Genomic DNA, 20141 nt, shown 5'->3' on the forward strand with positions numbered 1-20141 from the left:
AATAAATCCTCGGAGGTAAAAATAGTTATATGTGGGTGCTGGAAATACTCAAAAGCGAGGAGCCGCCCTCACTCATTCTCCAGACCCCCTCCGAGTAAGTGTGGTACGGCCCAGACAGGCTTCTAGTATAACCAATCATCAGTCGGCCCCTCCGTCCTCTCGGTTCAGCCCCTTCATGCATTGGCCAACCGCTTGGCGACTAAATAGCTCCCACCCTCCCACCGCCTTTTTTTGTTTTTCCGATGGCGATAACTTTATTTGAAGCGATCTTAATGGAGGCGTCATCGGTGGAGCGAGCTCCGTGCTAGCAGCGGAATCGCGGGATAATGGAACGGTGTGGCTGTGGCTCTCGCACGGAGGGGGCGCCAGGATTAGGAGGGTCGTGTGGGGCGAAGGTCCTGCCAAAGGCCCGGGAGGAAGAGGAAGGGCAGCGGCGAGAGACTTGCAGCCCACACAAGTAGTGCCATCCGTGGAAGGAGGCGCAGGGAGTGAGCGCCCTCTGAGGTGGTGGCAGCCCCCCAGAGCGCGATCGGGCTCTTGGCTTCATTCCCTTAGTTTCTCACTGCAGCACAAGGGATGGGCGCCCGCTTCCCTAACCTCGCCCCAGGCCGGGAACACAGGCTGGAATCTGGCTGTCCCTAGCGAGCTGCTGGCTGTCTCTACATAGATTCGAGAGCCACACTTTTGCCCTAATTAGCCCTACCCAGCTGTGAACCCAAGAGCAAGGTCAGGTGTTCTCTCCTCATTTAGCTCAAGGCCATTTCTCTTTTGAAAGGAGCTCTGGCTATTACATAAGTCTTTCAAAAAAGTGTTCCAGCAGCCACTTCTCTGAAGCCAAAGTTGCTCACCTGTAAAGTGTGATTCTAATTCCTGCGGTCTGTCCTCGGGTTTGGTGTCAAATGTTGCTGGTTTAACTGTGGTCTGATAACTTTAGTATTAGGCAGCAAGGTAAAGGGGAAAAGGTCTACCTTCAGTTTTCTGGGGTCTAGTCTACCTCCTCTGACATGGCATATTTATCAGGGTCTCGTTCATTCTTGTTAAGGACTTCAAGCCACCATTTATTGCAACACACTAGAGAGTTTTCTTTTAATGACCAGTGTGTATTAAAAAATGAAATCTTTAAAACACTTTAGCTCATATGAAAGGTGAAGTTATTATTGGAGATACAGTATTTACTTACAGAGGCTTTTCTATCCGGTTAATTTGTTTCCTTAGGAAGAAATCAAATTTCATTTTTCTAGTGTATATTTTTCTTGGATTTTAAGACTTCCATTTCCCCAACTTTACAAGTTAGGCATCTTTCTTTTCCTACTTTCAGCCGTCTAAGAACCTGTAAAATGTCTTGTCTTTTGGCGAGACGCTGCCAAATGAAAATAAAAATTCGATCTTTCACCAACCAACCACACATACTAAAGCCCTCCTAGGACACTGGACTACTGGATGCCAACCTTTTAGCTGGATGAGCACTAAGGGTGGCATAATCACTATCCCAAGGTTTCTTTTTATTTTTTTAAAGATTCTATTTGTCAGAGCGAGAGAGCACAAGCAGAGGGAGTGGCAGGCAGAGGGAGAAGCAGGCTCCCCGCTGAGCAGAGATCCTGATGCAGGGGCTCGATCCCAGGACCCTGGATCATTACCTGAGCTGAAGGCAGATGCTTAACCGACTGAGCCACCCAGGCATCCCTTAAGATTTTATTTTTAAGTAATCTCTACACCCAACGTGTGGACGCTGTATTTGAAAAATACAGAAGAAAATAGAATGATGTCAAGAAGATTCTCCTCCCCATCATTAAATTCTCTCTCTAGTCTTGATATGCTGAGGCATCCTATCTAAAAAAATAACAACAAACCGTCCCTTGACCCTACATCCAGCCCCTCCCTTTCTTAGCAAAGCTTTTTATCTGTAGAGGTTATCTCTACTTTTTCAATATGTGTTTCAATAGAACTTTTATCCCTACCATTCCAAAACTACACCCCTAAGGTCAATACTGACATCCATGCTTCCAGATCCATAGTCCAGTCTCCTTTGCTAGCTCCCATTACACTTCACTTCACCTCTTATGTTTGGAGTGCTCTGAAAGTCCATCTCTGTCTCCTGATTTCCATTTACAGAGTCCCTAACTGACTTCATCCAATACTACTGCCTTAAAAAGCCCTCTGTAAGCCAATAGCTCCCATGAACCTTCAGCCCTAACTTCCCCAAACCTTCCAGCTTGTTTCCATGTGTCCACACAGCATCTCCATATGACGAGTAGACGACTGAAACTTACTATTGCTAAAGTAGAACTCTTGATATTCCCTCATCCCGAGTTTGCCCAATCTACCCATCCCAAGGCAATCTACTCTCCTACTCCACCTCGGCTGGTCTAATTCCACCCTCCCCCCCCCATCAATTCTCACATTGAAACTACCACAAGTCTCCTCACATATCCTTGCTCCTACTCCTCTCTCTATAATCCATTTTCCACACAGCATCTTTCCAAAATCAGAGCCATTCCTCTGTTTAACCACCTGCTTTGGTCTGGAATATGTCCCCCAAAATTCATTATGTTGAAATCCTAAGCCCCAAAGATGATGGTATTAGGAGGTGGGGCCTTTGAGAGGTACTTAGATCATGAATGTAAAACCTTCATGAATGAGATTAGTGCCTTTATAAAAGAGGCTCCACAGTGCATCCTCGGCCCTTCTGTGTGAGGACACAGCTAGAAGTAGGCAGTCTGCAACCCCAAAGACAGCCATCATCAGAACATGACCGTGCTGGTGCCCTGATGTTGGAATTTCCTGCCTCCAGAACTGTGAGAAATCTCTGATGTTTATAAGCTACCCAGTCTGTGGCATTTTGTTATATAGCAGCCTCAAGGAACTAAGACACCACCCCCTCCCATCCTCTGCCACTGCTCTTATAGATTACAAGAGCCCTACATTATCTGGTCTCTGCTGCCCCCTCCAGCCTCAATTTTTACCAGTCACCCCTTGATGCACCACACCAGGCTTTCCATTCATCAAATACATTGTTTTGGGGTTTTTTTTTCCCCCTTCTTAGGGTTTTGCGCTGTTTCCTCCAGCAGGAAGATGTCCCAATTTCACACAGCCATTCAGGTCTTAATGTGAAATGTGCTCAGGGGAGGCCTTTCCTGACCACCCAATCTAAAGCATTTTCCTAGTCACTCTGTCTCAGACCCAATTTTAACTCTGCATAGCACTTGCCTTTTTTGTTTGTTTATTCTATGAAAGCTCTGTAAGACTTTGTCTAACTTGTTCCCCATCTAGAATGGTTCCTGGCAAATAGACACTCAATAAATATTTGTGAAAAGAATGAATGGATGAAGGGCTTTAGATAGTATTCAATAATCCAGTCTAAACTAGGAACACAAATCATTTGCAAGAAATCAGAGAATGGGGCTTTCCCAGCTTCTTACCACCTGAAAGCTCAATTTACACTGATCTAGGGCCCAGTTCCAATCAGATGGACAATAGGAAAAATAGCTGCAACTGAGAGCAAATGGGCTATGTCTGGAAAATGACTAGACCAGAAATCTCAATCCAAGCTTATCACCAGCCCCTGTAGCTCCTCAGAGTAAACCTGGCATTGACAACAGATTTAGCATCTATTTACCTATGAGGAAAGGAAAGGAGAGCCATTATAAAAATTCACCTGCTTGGCTCACAGGTGGGCTCTTGGCTTTCCTCTCCTCTAAGCATTTAGCAATAACTCATTCCAATAATGTTTCCATCTTGCTTAGGGAGAAAAAAACAAAATTTAAAAAAATTATACCAACTTCTGTGATATGACAAAAATATTTATTAAAATTTTCCAAGTTTGAATTTTATTAGAAAGAGGCCTTCTGATTCAATCTTTCATCCTGGATAAATGAGATAGTAAGTGCTACATATAGAATATAAAGCAGTGATAATAAAAAAAATTCCTCCTAAAAATCAGTCCACCAAGTAGCACAGTGGAAGAAATGAGATTCTCCGGGACCTCAGAGAATTCAAAGTGGTACCTTCGGTGATCCAAAAAAATCAATTATATTCTCATGGTTGTCCTTTTGGCTCAAGATTAGAAGAGTTGGGTTTCCACCACCTGTTTTAAGAGGTAGAAATATGCTATCTACTAGTTCACTATTTACTCGTCTGTATGGCCTCAACAGTCTCATACCTCAGCCTATCTGCCTTTGGTGATGGCCAGAAGATCTCTAATGCCCCAGGCAGCAAAGCTTCTTGCCAATCCCTACTTAAGATCCATGAACCGGATATCCATGATGAGAAGGAAGTTCTTAGGCAGTGGGCGGGGGGCTGGAGAGAGAACAGTAAACACCTGATGTTCCAGGTCCACACTGGTCACCACAATGAAGCCAGCCACACTGGTCTCAGAAAGGTTCTCCTCTGTGCCCTCAGCAGTGCTAACACTCAGGAGGTGATGCACCATATCTCGGCCAGGTGTGACAGGTACTAGCTTGAGCTGATTGTCCTCCTGAGACATGCCCAAAGGCAAACAGGAGTCTGGAATGGTGGGTGCCCCAACTTTGTAGATTTTCACATCTGAAAATTTGACATTGAAGGCATGGGGATAGAAACAGCCCCGGAATCCATAGAAATACTCACGGATACGCTCATCCCTACATTCCCGCCGGAAGTCTTTGGAGCGTTCAACCACACCCCCCGATTTAGGAAGCAGCACAGTTCGGACAAAGTGAGGCAGGTCCCGTTTTAGTTCATTGTACAGTCGTTCTTGATCCAGAACCACAACCACATCTACCTCAAAGGCTGAGGCTGCGTGCACCAGGGCCTGGTACCCAGAGCCCTTGACCCAGCCACAGGTATTAATGACACAGCCACTCACAGAGGCCCTTCGGTTCACTTCACACCTTTGATTGAACACGTCCGCTAAACGAGATGTAATCTGCAGAAGAGAGCATCAAGGTGAGAAAAAGAAACACAAAACGAACAAACTCATAGCTACATAGAGTAAGTGGCTATTAGGTACAAGAAAAAAATGACATTCTTAATGGCTGTGGTTTTAACTCGTAACATGGATTTCCATTTTATGTTGCTGCTTCTACGGTTTCGTGTCCTAAGTAGAAATTTAGTAAGTTACTTCAGAACAGGGCCACACAAACGTTTAACAATCTGAGGTTGACTTATATTTGAAACTGTCTTTTCCGAAATCATGTGGCAGTAATACCAGCTAAGGGAGCAAAGAAATGGTCATAGACGGTTTTAATTAGCACACTTTTGCACAGCTTCCTACCCGATAGCACCCCTTCCCTCCATCCCACCTTGGCTCTGGCTCTGACCTTATTATAAAGCTTGATGTTGGTGCCAGGAGTGGTGGAGCCAAAATGATACACCAGAGGGGCTTGGATAGAGAATCCCTCTTCAACATCTGCTGGCCGCTCAATGTAGAGGGCCCCCATCGTACCAGGGATGGAAACAGAGCCCTGGCCCACATCCAGCTCCACGTAAGTGGGACGGCGGCCCAAACGCACTGCATAGTTGAGCAGTAGACGGCACACTGTGGACTTGCCCACATCAGTGGGGCCCACTACCATCACCCGGGGGCCTCGCTCTTCTTCCTTCTCCGCCTGCCTCCTCATCTGTTCCAAGGCTGTATGAGTGTTGAGATAAAGCAACATAGGTGTGTCCTTGGAGACATAAGCCACCTCGGTGCGGCCACTCAGCTGTAAAGAACAGCCATGCCAAGTGAAAACAGCCACCTTGGCACCAGCATCAAAGGTGAATTTCTTGTTTCGGGTCAGCTCTGTGCCAAAGATTTCTGCCATGCCAGCCAGCAGCTCCAACTGAACTGACTGAGATGCCTCCACCTCAAAGCGAAGTTCTGTTTCTCGCTCTAGTTCAAATTTAGTTGTTGGCTTCTTGTCATCATTGGCCTCCTCTCCCATCTTTTCTGTGTAGCTGCTGTGCCTAGAACACAAATTAATTAACAGATCTAAACGGAAGTTAGGACGCTGTTCAAAATCCTCCCATGGATAGTTCCCCTTACCTTGCTTTATTTTTCTCCTTAACTGTGATCACCAGCTGTCTCACTATATATTTGTTTATTGTCTGTCGACCCCCACTGGAATGTAAGGGTTGGGCAGTGTGGTTTGCTGCCGTATCTCTAGGATCTAGAATAGGGCTTGACAACCGAAGGCACCTCATAAATACACCGAGTGAATAAATGATTCAGACATAAGAAAATTATATCTACACATTGACCTAAGACTTGATTATATCACCTCCATAGCTCCTTTCGTCACTCTATTGGGATACTCCACTTGAGAAGGCAACAAATGCCCACTCCCCAACTCTCTTAGTCAACAAGAAAGGGCGTCTGCAACCTGGATGCAAAGCAGAGAATACTGGGTTGGGACTTAGAAAAGAGCAGGGGCGCCTGGGTGGCTCAGTCGTTAAGCGGCTGCCTTCGGCTCAGGTCATGATCCCAGAGTCCTGGGTTCAAGCCCCGCATCGGGCTCCCTGCTCCGCGGGAAGCCTGCTTCTCCCTCTCCCACTGCCCCTGCTTATGTTCCCTCTCTCACTCTGTCTCTCTCTGTCAAATAAATAAATAAAATCTTTAAAAAAAAAAAAAGAAAAAAGAAAAGAGCATTAACGCCCCGCTCAGCAACTGCTAGTACTGTCATTAGACAAATCACCTTATCTCCCTGGACCTTTTCCTCCGCTCTCAACTGGAGGCACTTACGCTTCCTCTCACAAAGTGTTGTTCTGGTGACTGTTGAAGGGAAAAAATTACTTCGTAGACTAGAAAACGCCGAGAGGGCGCCTGGGTGGCTCAGTCGGTTAAGCGACTGCCTTCGGCTCAGGTCATGATCCTGGAGTCCCAGGATCGAGTCCCGCATCGGGCTCCCTGCTCAGCAGGGAGTCTGCCTCTCTCTCTGACCCTCCCCCCTCTCATGCTCTCTATCTATCTCATTCTCTCTCTCAATTAAATAAATAAAATCTTAAAAAAAAAGAAAACGCCGAGAAAGAGTGAAGAATGATTTCCGACCGCGAACCGCAGCTGTTAAGTCCGGTTTCTATCCGGGCACCCCCAGACGCCAAAATCTGTCCTGGCTCTAAGGGGGCGACGGTTGCATTCCTGAGCTTATTATCTCACCTGCGCAGCCACAAAGCCAAACCGGTAAACCGAGGAGCCCCGGCACCACCTAAACCCAACTGCACGCCACACTCGCCCAGATCCACGCCGGAAACAAAGGCGGTTCCGCACTTGCGCACTGGAGAAGCTGCGGTCGCGCGATGCCCCTCGGGATCTGTAGTTTTGCCAGAACGGCCTCCGGCTGCTGGGCTCGCGCAGCCGCTCGGCCTTCTGGGAGTTGTAGTTAGAGGATTGTTTTGATCGTGACGCCAAAGGTGGGCGGGGCGGCGGCGGTCGTTGTTCGCGAAGCTGGAGAGCAAGGGGTAGGAGGAGTGGCGGTTACGGCCCGCGCGAGGCGAGGATCCGCCGAGGAGCCTATGGTTGCCGAGGCGCGGCTGTTGCGGACTCTCGTCCCAGTGTTCCCGCTCACCTGTAGCGGGGGAAAGAGAAGGGCGGCGGGTAGGGGTGGAGGGGGGGCGGCTGGGCTCGCCATCTGGGTCCCGCGACCGTCTGCTTGCCTGGACCACAAGCCAGGAGGTGGGGAAATTAGCAAAACCCCATGTGGAACACGAGGAAATCTGGGAGTAAGGAAAGTGGAGGAAAACAGCCTGTCAGAAGCCAACCTGGGCTCTCATCCCCTCCCTGACACAGCGCTTGGCACCTAGAGGGCATTAAATTTTTGTTTTGTTTTGTTTTGTTTTAATAAAAGAATAAATATCCAAGAATTTCTTCCAGTCATTACCCAACAACGTCTCTCCTACTGAGAGGGGATTTCTGTTGGTGACTCGGTTTCCTTCCCTGAATTCCTGACAGTTCTACAAGGCCAATCATTTATCCTGCAGGCAACAGTTTGGGCCACATCTATAATCCTCAGGAGCTTGAGCTTTGGAATCTTGTGCTCTGCTTTGCCACTTTCGCGCTGTGTGACTTTGGGCAAATCAGGCTTAAACTCTCTGAGACCCAGTTTCTTGTCTGTAAACAGGGATAATAATAGTACCCAACCTCTTAAAGTTGTTTTAAAGATTGAATGGGCTGATACTGTAAAGTACTAAGCACAATGTCTGTAACATAGCATCTAATGTTAGCTTTTAAGTTTTTATTATAGGTTGAGGAGGGGGAGCTCTAATAATACCATCCATTTGTACAACAGTTTAAATTTTTCAAAGCCCTTTCCAGTATCTTCTTTCACAGCCAACCTGTAAAGTCAGTTTTATTATCTCCAATTTCAGATGAGGAAGGAGACTAAGGTAGGTGACGGGACTTGCCCAAGTGAGGACTCAAACCCAGGATTTGGGAGTCTGAGTCCAGTTATAATAGTAGCAAACACATAGTGTTAGATGCCAGGTACTGTTCTGTGAGCTTTACAGGTGTAAATTCATTTAATCCTCACAGGAATCCTGTGAAGCACATACCAGAATTGTCACCCCCACTTTTCAGATGAGTAACTTCCTTCAGTCCAGCTCCCATGGTTACTCTGGATCAAGAAACCTGGGACTGTTATTTTCTGGGTTGCCTCTTTCACACCGGCCCTACCTTAGCACTCATTCTGTCCACAGTGCCATCCTCACTTCCCACGGTTTATTCCTTAATGGTTTGCTTTAATTCACTCATTCACCACGCATGCACTAGTTCTCCAGCGAACTTTCAGGTATCCCGTATCCTTTCACCATTCTTCAAAAATTCAGTTCCAGGCTTCTATTTGCAAATTCTCTCCCTGAATGAGCTCAGCCTCTCCTCTTTCCCTGCAGTCTATTTCCCAGGTCTGTTTCTTCACCTCCACACTCTCTCCCTTGAGGCAATTTCTCCCAATTATCTGAAGGTCATCTTTCTTTGGCTTATTTGTATAGCCGTCTCAAGCTGAATTTAGGGAAAAGAAACCTCTCCCCGCCTTTAGACTATCTCCATTTCACTTCTTCTTCTTTTTCTTCTTTTTTTTTTAAAGTAATCTCTACCCCCAGTGTGGGGCTCTTACTCACGACCCTGAGATCAAGAGTCGCATGTTCCTCCTACTGAGCCAGCCAGGCGCCCCCTCCAATTCATTTTTTTTTTTTTAAGATTTTATTTATTTATTTGACAGCGAGAGAGGGAACACAAGCAGGGGGAGTGGGAGAGGGAGAAGCAGGCTTCCCGCGGAGCAGGGAGCCCGATGTGGGCTCGATCCCAGGACCCTGGGACCATGACCTGATCCCAAGGCAGCCGCTTAATGACTGAGCCACTCAGGCGCCCCTCCAGTTCACTTCTTAAACAGAGTGAGGGCACAACATTTACAGCATCCATGCTTGCCTACACTCACTTTTCTCCCTTGTCATCTTTAACCAAGCGTTCCTGCCATCTCCACCCCCACCCCCAAAGAATCCTGTCCTCATGTCTTTTTCATTCTCCTCTCCAGCTAAACCCTTGATCATTTTCTTCCTGAGTTAATTAATTGGTATCCCCTTATTGCTTTTAACGTTTCAGTCCTTGCCCTAAGAACTACTCACCTACCTTTTTCCCACTTCTCATTGTTTTCCTCAAGAATGGTTCCTCAAATTCCTTCCCCCCCTTTCCTTTCCTCTCTCATCTGCTTCTCAGACAGAAACACTTCTATCTTTACCCAATTCTCCCTCTCAATTCCAAACTTCTGGTGATACCACTCAAGGCACTTGCACTGTTTTCAGAATTTATCTTAAACCCCAGACTCTTCCTGATTAAATATTCAGAATTCCAGGGTTTTTTTTTAAGATTTTATTTATTTATTTGAGAGAGAGAGAGCACAAGCAGGGGGGAGCGGCAGGCAGTGGGAGAGGGAGAAGCAGGCTCCCTGCTTAGCAAAGAGCAGGATTCGGGGCTTGATCTAAGGACCCTGAGATCATGACCTGATCCAAAAGCAGAGGCTTAACCGACTGAGCCACCCAGGCGCCCCTCGTATTTTTTCAGACCCAGCTAGCAACGCCTCCCATTACCCTACTCTTCCCTGCCTTATATGTGAAAAGACAAAATGACCCCAAGCGTCCTTTCTGAGTACCAATCTTTGTCACACTTCATTTTCTAGATGGTAGCCTCTGTTAGAAATTGGGGCTTTTATCTTAGAGGACATGTTCCATGTCCACATACTTCAGAGATATGCACAGGACGGCACTCCATGAGAAACAGAATCTGAGTCAAATTAAATATAATTGGAAGCTGATAGAAAAATAGCACCGAAAGATGCAAGTTCTTCATAAGATATAAATTTGGTATGTGTCTCTTGAGATGTCAGAATTTAATAGTAAATCTTCCCTGGATTTAAGCATATGAAGTTGAGAACACTGTTTTGAAATAACTACCGTTTACTAAGTGCTGATCATGTGCCAGGCACTTTTTCGGTGTTTACATGTTACTTCACTTTACTTCACATCTCCATGAGGTAAATATCATGAGCTTCACTTAGCAGGAGAGGAAAACTGGCGGCACAAAGAGGATCAGTAACTTCCCCAGGGGTTCCTGATGAGTATACTGGCAGAGCTGACATTCAAACTCAGGTCTCTTTGAGACCAAAGCCAGACACTTGGACCACGTCTGAAGATGCAACTCAACTGCTGTTTGGGGATCATCTTCTATAGGCAAGGTTCTGCACTAGGCATTGCAGTCCTGGGATGCAGAGAGGAGTTTCCCAGAGGTCCTTCCTCAGAAAGTTTATAGTCTGGTAGAGAACCTTATATAATGTGGGTGTCTCTGTTCTCAAAGCACAAGTAACTTGGAGGTAGCTGAGAAGAGGTTCCTGCTTGTGAGATGTCATAGCCCATCTATGACTCCTGAAGGGTCATTAAGCTGACGCTTTGAGGCTTGGAAGTGCCCGGTTCAAGCTTGGGGGGCACAGTGTAGCAATTAATATGTCTTTCTTTTTTTATTTTTTATTTATTAGGGAGAGAGAGAGCATGAGAGGGGGGAGGGACAGAGGGAGAAGCAGACTCCCTGCCGAGCAGGGAGCCCAATGCGGGACTCCATCCCGGGACTCCAGGATCATGACCTGAGCCGAAGGCAGTCGCTTAACCAACTGCGTCAGGGCTGGCATCTGAGCTGAGACGGGAAATGTACCATCTTGAATGTGTGTGCACACGCCTGATTCTCTGCATCCATCTCTCACTGTCACCGCCTGGCCACCTCCTTTCCTCCAGCCTGCCACCCGTACTCCATCCTTGCCCAGCCCTGTCCTTCCCCCAGGTTCCTTCTGTCTCCTTGGCCACACTGCCTTCCTCCTCAGCAACCAGCCTCTCCTCTAGCATCCCTCCTCCCCTCCTGTCCCTCTGCTCCCACCCCCCTGCTCCCTCCCCTAGACCCATCCCTCCTGCCTGCCCCCTCCCTTCCTCCCAGCCCGCCTCCTGTGTCTCCCAGCCCTGCTCTGACGTGGGAGGTGAGGGGGTGGGGGGATGGATGACTCACAGTGTTATGATGCAGTTCCACAACACACAGCTACATTCACCCACAGACCGAGGTCCAGACGAGAGACAACCTCTGGCCCCCCAGCAGCTGGCCAGCTTGGCAGCCCCAGTCTCGAGCCCCTAACTACCCTCCCCTGCCCCCATCTCCTTCCCAATTGAAGGAGCGGAGAGAGAAGAGAGAAGAGTGAGCAGAGAGATTGAGAGAGAGAGAGAGAGAGAGACAGAGATAGACGGAGATCTCTGGAGCAGACCTCAAGGTGAGGGGGCAGCCCTTCTCCAAATGAATTTTTTTCCCCTTTGCAAATTTCCTCCTCCTGCTGCGTGTTGCTTTCTCCCCATTGCAAAAGCATTATTCATCCACCCTTTGTCCTCCCTTCCCCCTCCCCGCTGCCTCTGCTCCTCTCTCAGCTCCTCCATCCCTCTCCGAGCTCTGACGGTTCCCGCACTTATTTCACGGCAACTTTGGCGCTGCATCAGGCCTCACTGTTTATTGTTTTGCCGCTGGTGCAGACCCCCGAAGCCCGCCCGGGGAGCTGGCTGCGCTGCTAATTATTTGGACCATACCATGCCGAGAACGCCAGCCCGGGGTGGGGGTGGGGGGCGCGAAACCTCGGAGCAGATGAGAAAATCCATTGTGAGCAGGTGTCGTGTCCCCCCCCCCCCCCCCCCCCCCCGGCACAGGATTCGCACCTGGTTCCTCGAGCTTCTGCCTGGGCGCCTCTGCTGTCAGTGCTGGTTGCTCAGCACGCCCCCCACCCCAGCGATCCCTCTCCCCCACCTCCCACGGTCCAGCCCCGTCTCACTTGGGGGAACATCCTCTCCCCGGCACTCAGCTTGCCTTTGTTTTTTCCGTCATTTGCCCAACTTGATTCCGCCTCTGATCGGAGCCGGGGAAGCAATGACCCCTGCTCCCCCTCCTGTGAGTGATTCTCTGGCCTTCTGTGCAGCCTCTCCTTGGCCTGCCGGGGAAACAGGGGAGAGGGAGGGAGGGAGGCGTGCCGGAGGCCGGGGAAGGGGCTAGAGAGCAGGGACCCAGCCTGCCCAGCCCCCCCACCCCCACCCCCGCCCCCGGCCCCCCGGCCCGCCAGGGCCCCTGGCAGGTGCACTACGGGGAGCGCAGCAGAAGGGAACTCACAGGCAAAGTTGGAGGCAGAGCTGGGAAGTGGGCGCTGAGCGGTGGACGCTGGTGAGGAGGGCCGGTCTCCTGCGGCCAGAGCCCAATGTCACCCTGAACTCAGCTCAAGGTGTCTTTCCGGGGCCCAGCCAGGGGTAGAGGACCTCAAACTGAAGATGGGCTCTGTCCGGGCTTCTGTGGAGAGACTGCCTGGCGGCCCCAGGAAAGACTGCAACGGTTGGGGCGCCAGTGGCCACCACAGAGGACAGGATGAGAGCCTGCTTGCCTTGGCTACTTGCAGCCACACCACCTCTGCTCTGCTTAGTGGCCTTGCCTTGCCAGAGCGCCCAGCTGGCACCTCGAACCGGACTTGAGCTAAATCACCCACAGCAGGCCTGAAGGCCCCATGGAGGAGAAGACAGAACCTCACCCGCTTATCAGAGCCAACAGAGGACCCCTCCTTGCTTATCCGCTACGTCTAGCACCCTCAGCCACTTTGGGGCTGGAGTCTGGGCAGATGCTGACATCTCCAACATTCCTAATCAGAACCCCGCAATTTTATCTAATGTCACCCACAGAGTCACTGCTGTTTGTCCCCACCCCAGGGAGAAGGTGGAAACGTTCTCCACCTTGTACCCCGAAGCATAGGTTTTGAAAATAGGAGTCCCCCCACTTCTGCAGCGGACATTGCTCCCACACCACACCACACAGCCCAGGAAGGCGGCCCTCCCTGACTTGGTCCCCATTTCCCGTTGCTTCCAGCGGTTAGATTTGCCTGAAGGAAAGATATTTTCTCTCCTAGGGCTGGATGTCCAAGTCTTTAACTGAGCCTCAGTCAACAGTAGAGACCAAGGGGGCTCAGAGGCTGAGAAAAGAGCCAGTTGCTGTTTCTGAGATGTAATGAGTGGACCGAAGTGCAAGGGGGCGAGCGGCCACGTCTGAGGTCTTTGGTACCAAAGGAGACATCCACGAAGTTCTAGTTCCCGGAGTGCAGGACCCTGGCTCCAGGACAGGGCTGAGCAGGGTGTGTGTGCCTTCCTGCCTGCCGGCCTCCCCACCTTCCCCGCCAAGAATGTATGAAGGACCAATTGCATTGCAAATGGAGGCCGCAGAAGAGAAAAGCCGCCAGGCTTCCCCAACTTGTAAAAGGCTCTGAACTCGAGCCTAGCAGCACACGTGGGATGCAGACCCACACAAAAGGGCTGAACCCCAGGAGAGGACACTTGCAGATGACGTTGCTCCCATGGCAGCGTTGGTACCAGCGGGCTGCTCTCGGTGGAAAACGGTGAAGGCTCCTCCCGCCCCAGGAGGGAGAGGCACCACCTCCCCGGCTGTGGCACCGTAGGCCTGGAATGCTGCCAGTGCAGCCGGGAATCCAGGGGACCGGGAGACGGTGCGACTGGCGCGCTGAGGGTCCCTGGTGATGGGGGAAGTCGAGGCAGGAGAGAACGGAGCCCATCTTCCCCATCCACCCCCCACCGCCGGGGAGGGGCTCTTCACCAGGTCAGGGCTGTCCTGATGCACTCTCTCCTCTTCCCAGGTGACTTCCGTTTCTATCTGGTTCACGTCTGGGGGGGCCCTGGCCGGGCAGCCCCCCCACATTTCTCCCGCCCTGAAACACGGCTCTAGCCAACCTGCTCCGCTGCTTCACCTGCGACCGTCTGTGCGGGGGCTGCACAGCGCCAGCCCCTCCAGCCCGCCAGGGCATCGTCCTGCAGCCCGTCATGCCCAGCTGCGACCCTGGCCCGGGCCCCGCCTGCCTCCCCACCAAGACCTTCCGCAGCTACCTGCCCCGTTGCCACCGCACTTACAGCTGCGTCCACTGCCGTGCACACCTGGCCAAACATGATGAGCTTATCTCCAAGGTACGCCCGTGGGGGACCACCACTCCTCTCTTCTCTCCCCCACCAGGCTCGTCCCACAAAGCCCATTCGCCCTCCTCCTCCTCCCCCCCCCCATGGTGGGGGGGACGCTCAGGCAGAGGGGCCGAGGGCAACCCAGCAGTCACCGTCTGTCCTATGTCTCCACAGTCTTTCCAAGGGAGCCATGGCCGAGCCTACCTGTTTAACTCCGTGTGAGTCTACCTCTCTGTGTGTATGCGTGTGTGTTGGAGTCATTGTCCAGTGTGGAGAAAGGGGGTGAGCCATCAGCAGGTGGCCTTGCACCTTTGGCTTTTGCCTCTCCTTCTGCCAAGGGGTCCAGAAACTCAGTGCGCAGTTCTCTCGTGGAGAGTCTGGGCAGAACTGGAACCACCACCCTGGAGAGAGAAGGCGCAGGCCCTAGTCACCCCGGGGTGGAGTGCGGCCGGCAGGGGCTTCCAGTGGGGCGGGCTCAGCGCTCTCCAGGTGGAAGTTCCTTCGGGCTGTTTGGGGGCTGAACTGACAGAACGACTCCACTGGGGCTGGGTTCCTTCGTGTTTCCTGAGACAGGGTCAACGTGGGTTGTGGACCGGCGGAACAGCGCCTCCTGCTCACGGGGCTCCACTCGGTAGCTGACATTTTCTGCGAGAGCTGCAAAACCACCCTGGGCTGGAAATATGTAAGTACCTGGAGAGGGGGCCACCCTCTCAAGTGGACAGTCGCCATGGCCCTCCGAGCCCCAGTGACCACTGCACGTTTTTTGCATGGTCCAGAGGCAAGAGGGAGTCCGTTGCTGGGTTGGATTAGGCAGGGGCCCTTGGGAGCAGGGGGCAGGGGAACATGATCCCTGCTTAGGAGGAGCTCCTGGAGGGGGTCTGTTTTGTCCTACATTCACTGCTTCCCCTCCACCAGGAGCAGGCTTTTGAGACGAGCCAGAAGTACAAGGAGGGGAAGTACATCATTGAAATGTCACACATGGTGAAGGACAACGGCTGGGACTGAGGGGCTCAGGCAGGCTGTGCCCTTCCTCCGCATGCCCACCCTCCCCACACCTGTCCCCTGGCCCTGCCAAGCAGTCCATACCAGCATGAGTACTGCCCCACCCCTGGGGGGAACCCGGCTCCCACCACCCCTCCCCTCCACCTCATCACCCCCAGGCCCCTTTGGAACGGGGGTCTGGGGTACCCCAGGGGTGTTCAAGGCTCAGGAATGGGCAGCAGTCAGGGAGAGACAGAACTGGGAAAAGAGGATGGTTGTGGGTCCTTCTAGCCCTAAGGTCCTGAAAATGGAGGTGATAGCCAAGTGTAGGTCAGGCAGAGGACCATGGAAGGATCCGTTTCTGCCCTAACCTCTTTTTTGAGTGAATGGAGGACAAGCCTTAGGCATGGGGCTGGTAGGTCCCAGGCCACAGGACAGATGAGAAGGGGCTTGAGTTGGAGTGAAATTTTGGCCTCAGACACCGCGAGATACCAGTCTCTGAGGGTGAAGCTTCCCGCCCCCAGCTTGTAGGAGAAAGGATTCGGGGGTGGAAGGAAAAAAAAAATCCCAGATCCCAAGCCCTGGGAAATAAAATCACAGGGGTTTCCATTTCACTCCACTTGTTAGTTCATCTTGGCACTAAAGAGGCACTTTGGAGTATCTAACCTTCGCCAGTGGGTGGGGTGGGGAAAGCTGCTTCTGGAACAGCCCCCACCCCAGCTGGCTGTTTCCAGAGCAAGCAGGCTTTCCAGGCATTCTCTGAAGCCCAGCCACTGCTCCCTGGGACCCAGTCCCTTGGAGGGGAGGTGGGACATCAGCGCCACGGGGTCAGCCTTCCTCGTGGCTGCCACCAGCGAACGAAATTTTTGTATGATACATAAAGTGTTTGGGTCTATTTTTAATAAAAAGGGGGAAAGCAACTGCGAGGCACTCTGTCCTCTTGACTCTCCTTCCCGGGTACCTACCATACACACTACCCTATCACCCCCGCTAGCCCCCTCAGGGGCCTGTCCCTTCACGCCACTAGAGGGCAGCAACTGCTTTGTCTGTGTCAAGCACCCCACTTGCGCTTTAACCAGGAGTTGGGTCTTCAGGTGAGGTCTGCTTAGTGAAGAGGGGGCTTTTGTGAGCCCTGTTCCAGCGGACTCATCCAAGTCAGCTCCTCTTCCAGAGCCCTTGACAATGAATCCATTTTTTGCCTAGATCCAGGCTTGGGCACCTGGAAGGGTCTCATCCCTGAACAAGGGTGTTCGTGGGTCCTATGGCCTTTCAGCCTGGTTTTGAAATGTTTGGGTCAGCTCATGGCCACACTTAAGGCTAAAAGGAAAATCGATCCACCAAGTTGCTGCCCCAGCACAGCGGAGACGAAGTGGAACGAAACGGCTCAAAAATCGCAGCATCAGTGCAACCGTGTGACTCACGTGCAATTTTTGGCAGTGATGTGAAATCCCCATTGTTGTTCGTTGGGTGACTGACAACTGCAGGGAGAACTGTACACATCATAAAAATACCTTTTTTTGGTAAGCTAGCTTGTTATCCAGATTCATTCATTGATACTGCAGATCTTTGTAGAGCACCCGTGACCTGCCAGGCATTGTGTTCAGCACCGGGGATGCAATGGAGAGCAAGGCAGCCGTGGCCTGACTTTGGGGGACGTTCAGTCCTTCCCGCTAGGGAGGAGAGACAATAACCAGGCAATTCCAGGAACAGGGGACAAGGGCTCTGGGCAGCAGGCTCGGGAGCTCCTAGGAGACACTGAGCCTAGATTTCAGGAGTCAAGGAAGACTTCACAGAGGTGATGGCTGATGGCCCATGGTGGAGGAGCTCTGGGGTGGGCACAGGGGGAAGTGGGGAGGGGGACTGTTTCAGACAGAGAGAATTGTGTGTGTCAAGTGGCTTGAGCTTAGTTAATCTGAGGAGGGAATAGAAGTTTCCCAACGCTGGAGTGGAAATGCCAGTGGGTGAGAGAGAGGACACAGGAAAGACAGACCATTTAGGGATCTAGATTTCATCCCAAGGGCATTGGGAAAACACTGAAAAATTCTTGTTTTTTGAACAAGAGTGGAGTGACTTCATCAAATGGCTGATTTGTGCCCAGAGAAAGAGGCTCAAACAGAAATGTTAATACACCGAAGAAAGGAAGGGACAGAAGTTACCTGGACTGTCAAATACTACGGTCAACGTCAGAACGGAGAGGCTGTCCGGGCAAAAAGGCAGGAGAGAAGTAGAAGACCCAGAGATGCAAGAAGGCAAATGCACGCCACGAAGGAATGATGTCCAGCCCCTCCATCTGAGAGGCCTCCGAGGAGTCTGTCCCATTGTTCAGTTTCTGCGCACCCGGTGCTATCTAGAGACACCGCTCTCGGGCTCCAGTAAGGGACCCAGAAACGCTCGCAGTCCCACTTACTGCACCAAAGTCCAGGAAGGCTTCCCTTCTCAAGCCCCAAGCGCTAACCCTGAAAATCAGGCACAAATTAGCTACCTTCTTAAAGCTCCCCAAATCTGCCCCCCCTTCTGTTTATTTTCACAAATGTTCATGAAGCTAACTAGGTACTGTGGGAAACAGAGAAGTAAGTGGTGTAGTGACTGCTCTCAAGTTCTTTGTAATCTCTCTGGAAGGAATGGTTCTGTGGCCTCTATTTAATGTCTAAGGTCAGGCCATGGGCAGTGCTGTCCAAACCTGGGATGCCCAGACAGGTGCACCCTGGAGAAGCATCATTATCAAATACCCTGTATTTCCCAGCGGAATCGCTCTGGGAACTGCAGGCAGAGATAAGGTCTCCGTTTTATGCCCTAAAAGCTGTAGGTGCGGAATGCCAGGGGCACACGGTCCTTGTCCCTGGTGAGCAGTCCTTCCAGGTCAGCCCCTTTCCTTTGCTTTTCCTCATGGAGGTCTACTCTGGTCCTATCAGTGAGACTCCCAACCTTCTCCACCCACCCTCCAATCCCAGGTTGAGCCTGGGAACTCTTCCTTGTGAGACAAGCCACCACTCTTGTCCTTAAAGGTCCTTAAAGGCTTTGGAAGATACCCTCATACAACCAGCAGGTGGCATCAAAACCTTCCAACCCTCCACTCAGGCAACCTCCCAGGGGACAGAACCTACTCAAACCTCTCCAGATAGGTCTACAAAAAAAATGGGTGAGCTGGCAGACTTAGGACAGGGTTGTATCTAGGCTCTGCAATCCAAGAGCTGTATAACTGTGGCCACAGTGCTTAGACCTGTCTGGCTCTCAGTTTTTTCATCTGTAAAATGGGCATGTTACTTGCCAAGAAGTTACTCAGTTTCATCAAGGATGAAGTGTCTAGCACATGGAGGTGCTTCCGTACATGTGAGCTGTTAGTATGGCTACCAAGAGGCTTCCGAGATTCTTACCAGGAGGATAGCTGATTGGCGCCCAGAGGGGAGAGGAAGTCTTGATGCTGAGGAGGCAGCCGGCGCTGGGTAGCACTACGTGGCCAATGCCCTTTTAACATTGCACTGCTAGTGGTAAGTGCAGACAGTAGCACAATGTGAAAAGAGCTCCGGCCCGCAGCAGAGGCATGCCGGCGCTGCCTCCTCGACCCTTCTCCCAGGCCCCGGCCCACTCAGCCCTCTTGCCCTCCCTCTGCCCCTTCTCATCTTCGAGACCCCTTTCCTCCTGTCTCAGTGCTAACCCTCTATTTCTTGTTCCCCTCCTCCTTTGGCCTCCTTCCGCACACCCTTCCCAACAGAGACTGCCTTTTTCTTAAGGTTTTGGGTGGTCAGGGAGGGAGACAGGGTCCATGGAGGCAGCTAAAGGGGAGACCTTGAGCTTGGCACTCAATTGGAAGGGACTGATAGCAACCACAAAAGCCTGGGGGACACTCACGTGGAACTGTGTTCCCCTGGACTTGATCTGTCAGCTTCTCTTCTGGAGGAGCGTGCTGACCAGGAGCACAGCACCCTCTGTTCTTCCCTACTTGAAGGCTCTCCCTCCTCTTAGTTCAGATAAACAGGAGTTCTAGGCCTCAAGGGGACAACCTCAGATGTACCTCCAGGACCAGGATGTGGAAGAGTATAGTCACAGGTCCCAGCAACACAGTGAAGCTTTCAAGTCTAGGGGCGGAAGCTGCAGGAGAATCCCCACCCCTGCCTCTCCCCTCTGAGATCATCAAATCCACCATATGGATTCAACATCAAACAAAATCCTGAGGGTGATTCCCTCTCTTGCAGTGAGGGTTAGAGATGGGCTTTCATTGGCGGTGAGATCAGAATCTGAGCCGTCCCTGATTTTATCCAGGGACTCCCCTTAGAGTCTTCAAGCTCACTCACAACTTCACCATCTCATCCCATTCAAGGGGACTTAAACATTGGATAAACAATCCCGAGACTGATCAAAACCCAAAGGCGAAGGTTCAGAGCTCCAGCGTGGCCCATTCCTGGCTAAAGCGCTGGTCTCAGAAGCCTAACTCCAGTTCTGACCTGGTAAACAGTGTGCGCCCCAGTCGGGCAGGGGCTGGGGGGCTGATTCCTCAGGCACACCAATCAGTGAAGGCCTGCATGGGATGGAGCTGCCTCTGGGAGATGCCCTCCTCCCCACCCCACAGCCAGCAGGAGGCACGGAGGGCAGGATTCCAGTTAGGAGCTCTTCCTCTGGGCTTCCCCTCCAGCTTCCTCCCACCCCCCCAGGAAGCAGGAGTTTGCTCCTGTGATCTGCAGACACCGGGCCCCGTCCCA

General features: G+C 51.4%; 2 protein-coding genes across 2 annotated transcripts; one reads left to right on the top strand and one right to left on the bottom strand.

Moving 5' to 3' along the window:
• Window positions 1-3787: 3787 nt before the first annotated feature.
• On the bottom strand, window positions 3788-7476 carry CLP1 (cleavage factor polyribonucleotide kinase subunit 1). Its single transcript, XM_044919491.1, has 3 exons — window positions 7115-7476; window positions 5298-5925; window positions 3788-4903 (listed from the first exon to the last, which is right to left on the bottom strand). The coding sequence occupies exons 2-3, from the start codon at window positions 5901-5903 to the stop codon at window positions 4232-4234; spliced, it is 1278 nt and encodes a 425-aa protein (XP_044775426.1). The 5' UTR covers window positions 5904-5925; window positions 7115-7476; the 3' UTR covers window positions 3788-4231.
• Window positions 7477-11681: 4205 nt separating this feature from the next.
• YPEL4 (yippee like 4) lies at window positions 11682-15468 on the top strand. Its single transcript, XM_021684854.1, has 5 exons — window positions 11682-11750; window positions 14148-14472; window positions 14638-14681; window positions 15037-15145; window positions 15379-15468. The coding sequence occupies exons 2-5, from the start codon at window positions 14332-14334 to the stop codon at window positions 15466-15468; spliced, it is 384 nt and encodes a 127-aa protein (XP_021540529.1). The 5' UTR covers window positions 11682-11750; window positions 14148-14331.
• The last annotated feature ends 4673 nt before the right edge of the window (window positions 15469-20141 follow it).

Source organism: Neomonachus schauinslandi, chromosome 11 (assembly GCF_002201575.2).
Source record: "Neomonachus schauinslandi chromosome 11, ASM220157v2, whole genome shotgun sequence".
NCBI classification, from domain to species: domain Eukaryota; kingdom Metazoa; phylum Chordata; class Mammalia; order Carnivora; family Phocidae; genus Neomonachus; species Neomonachus schauinslandi.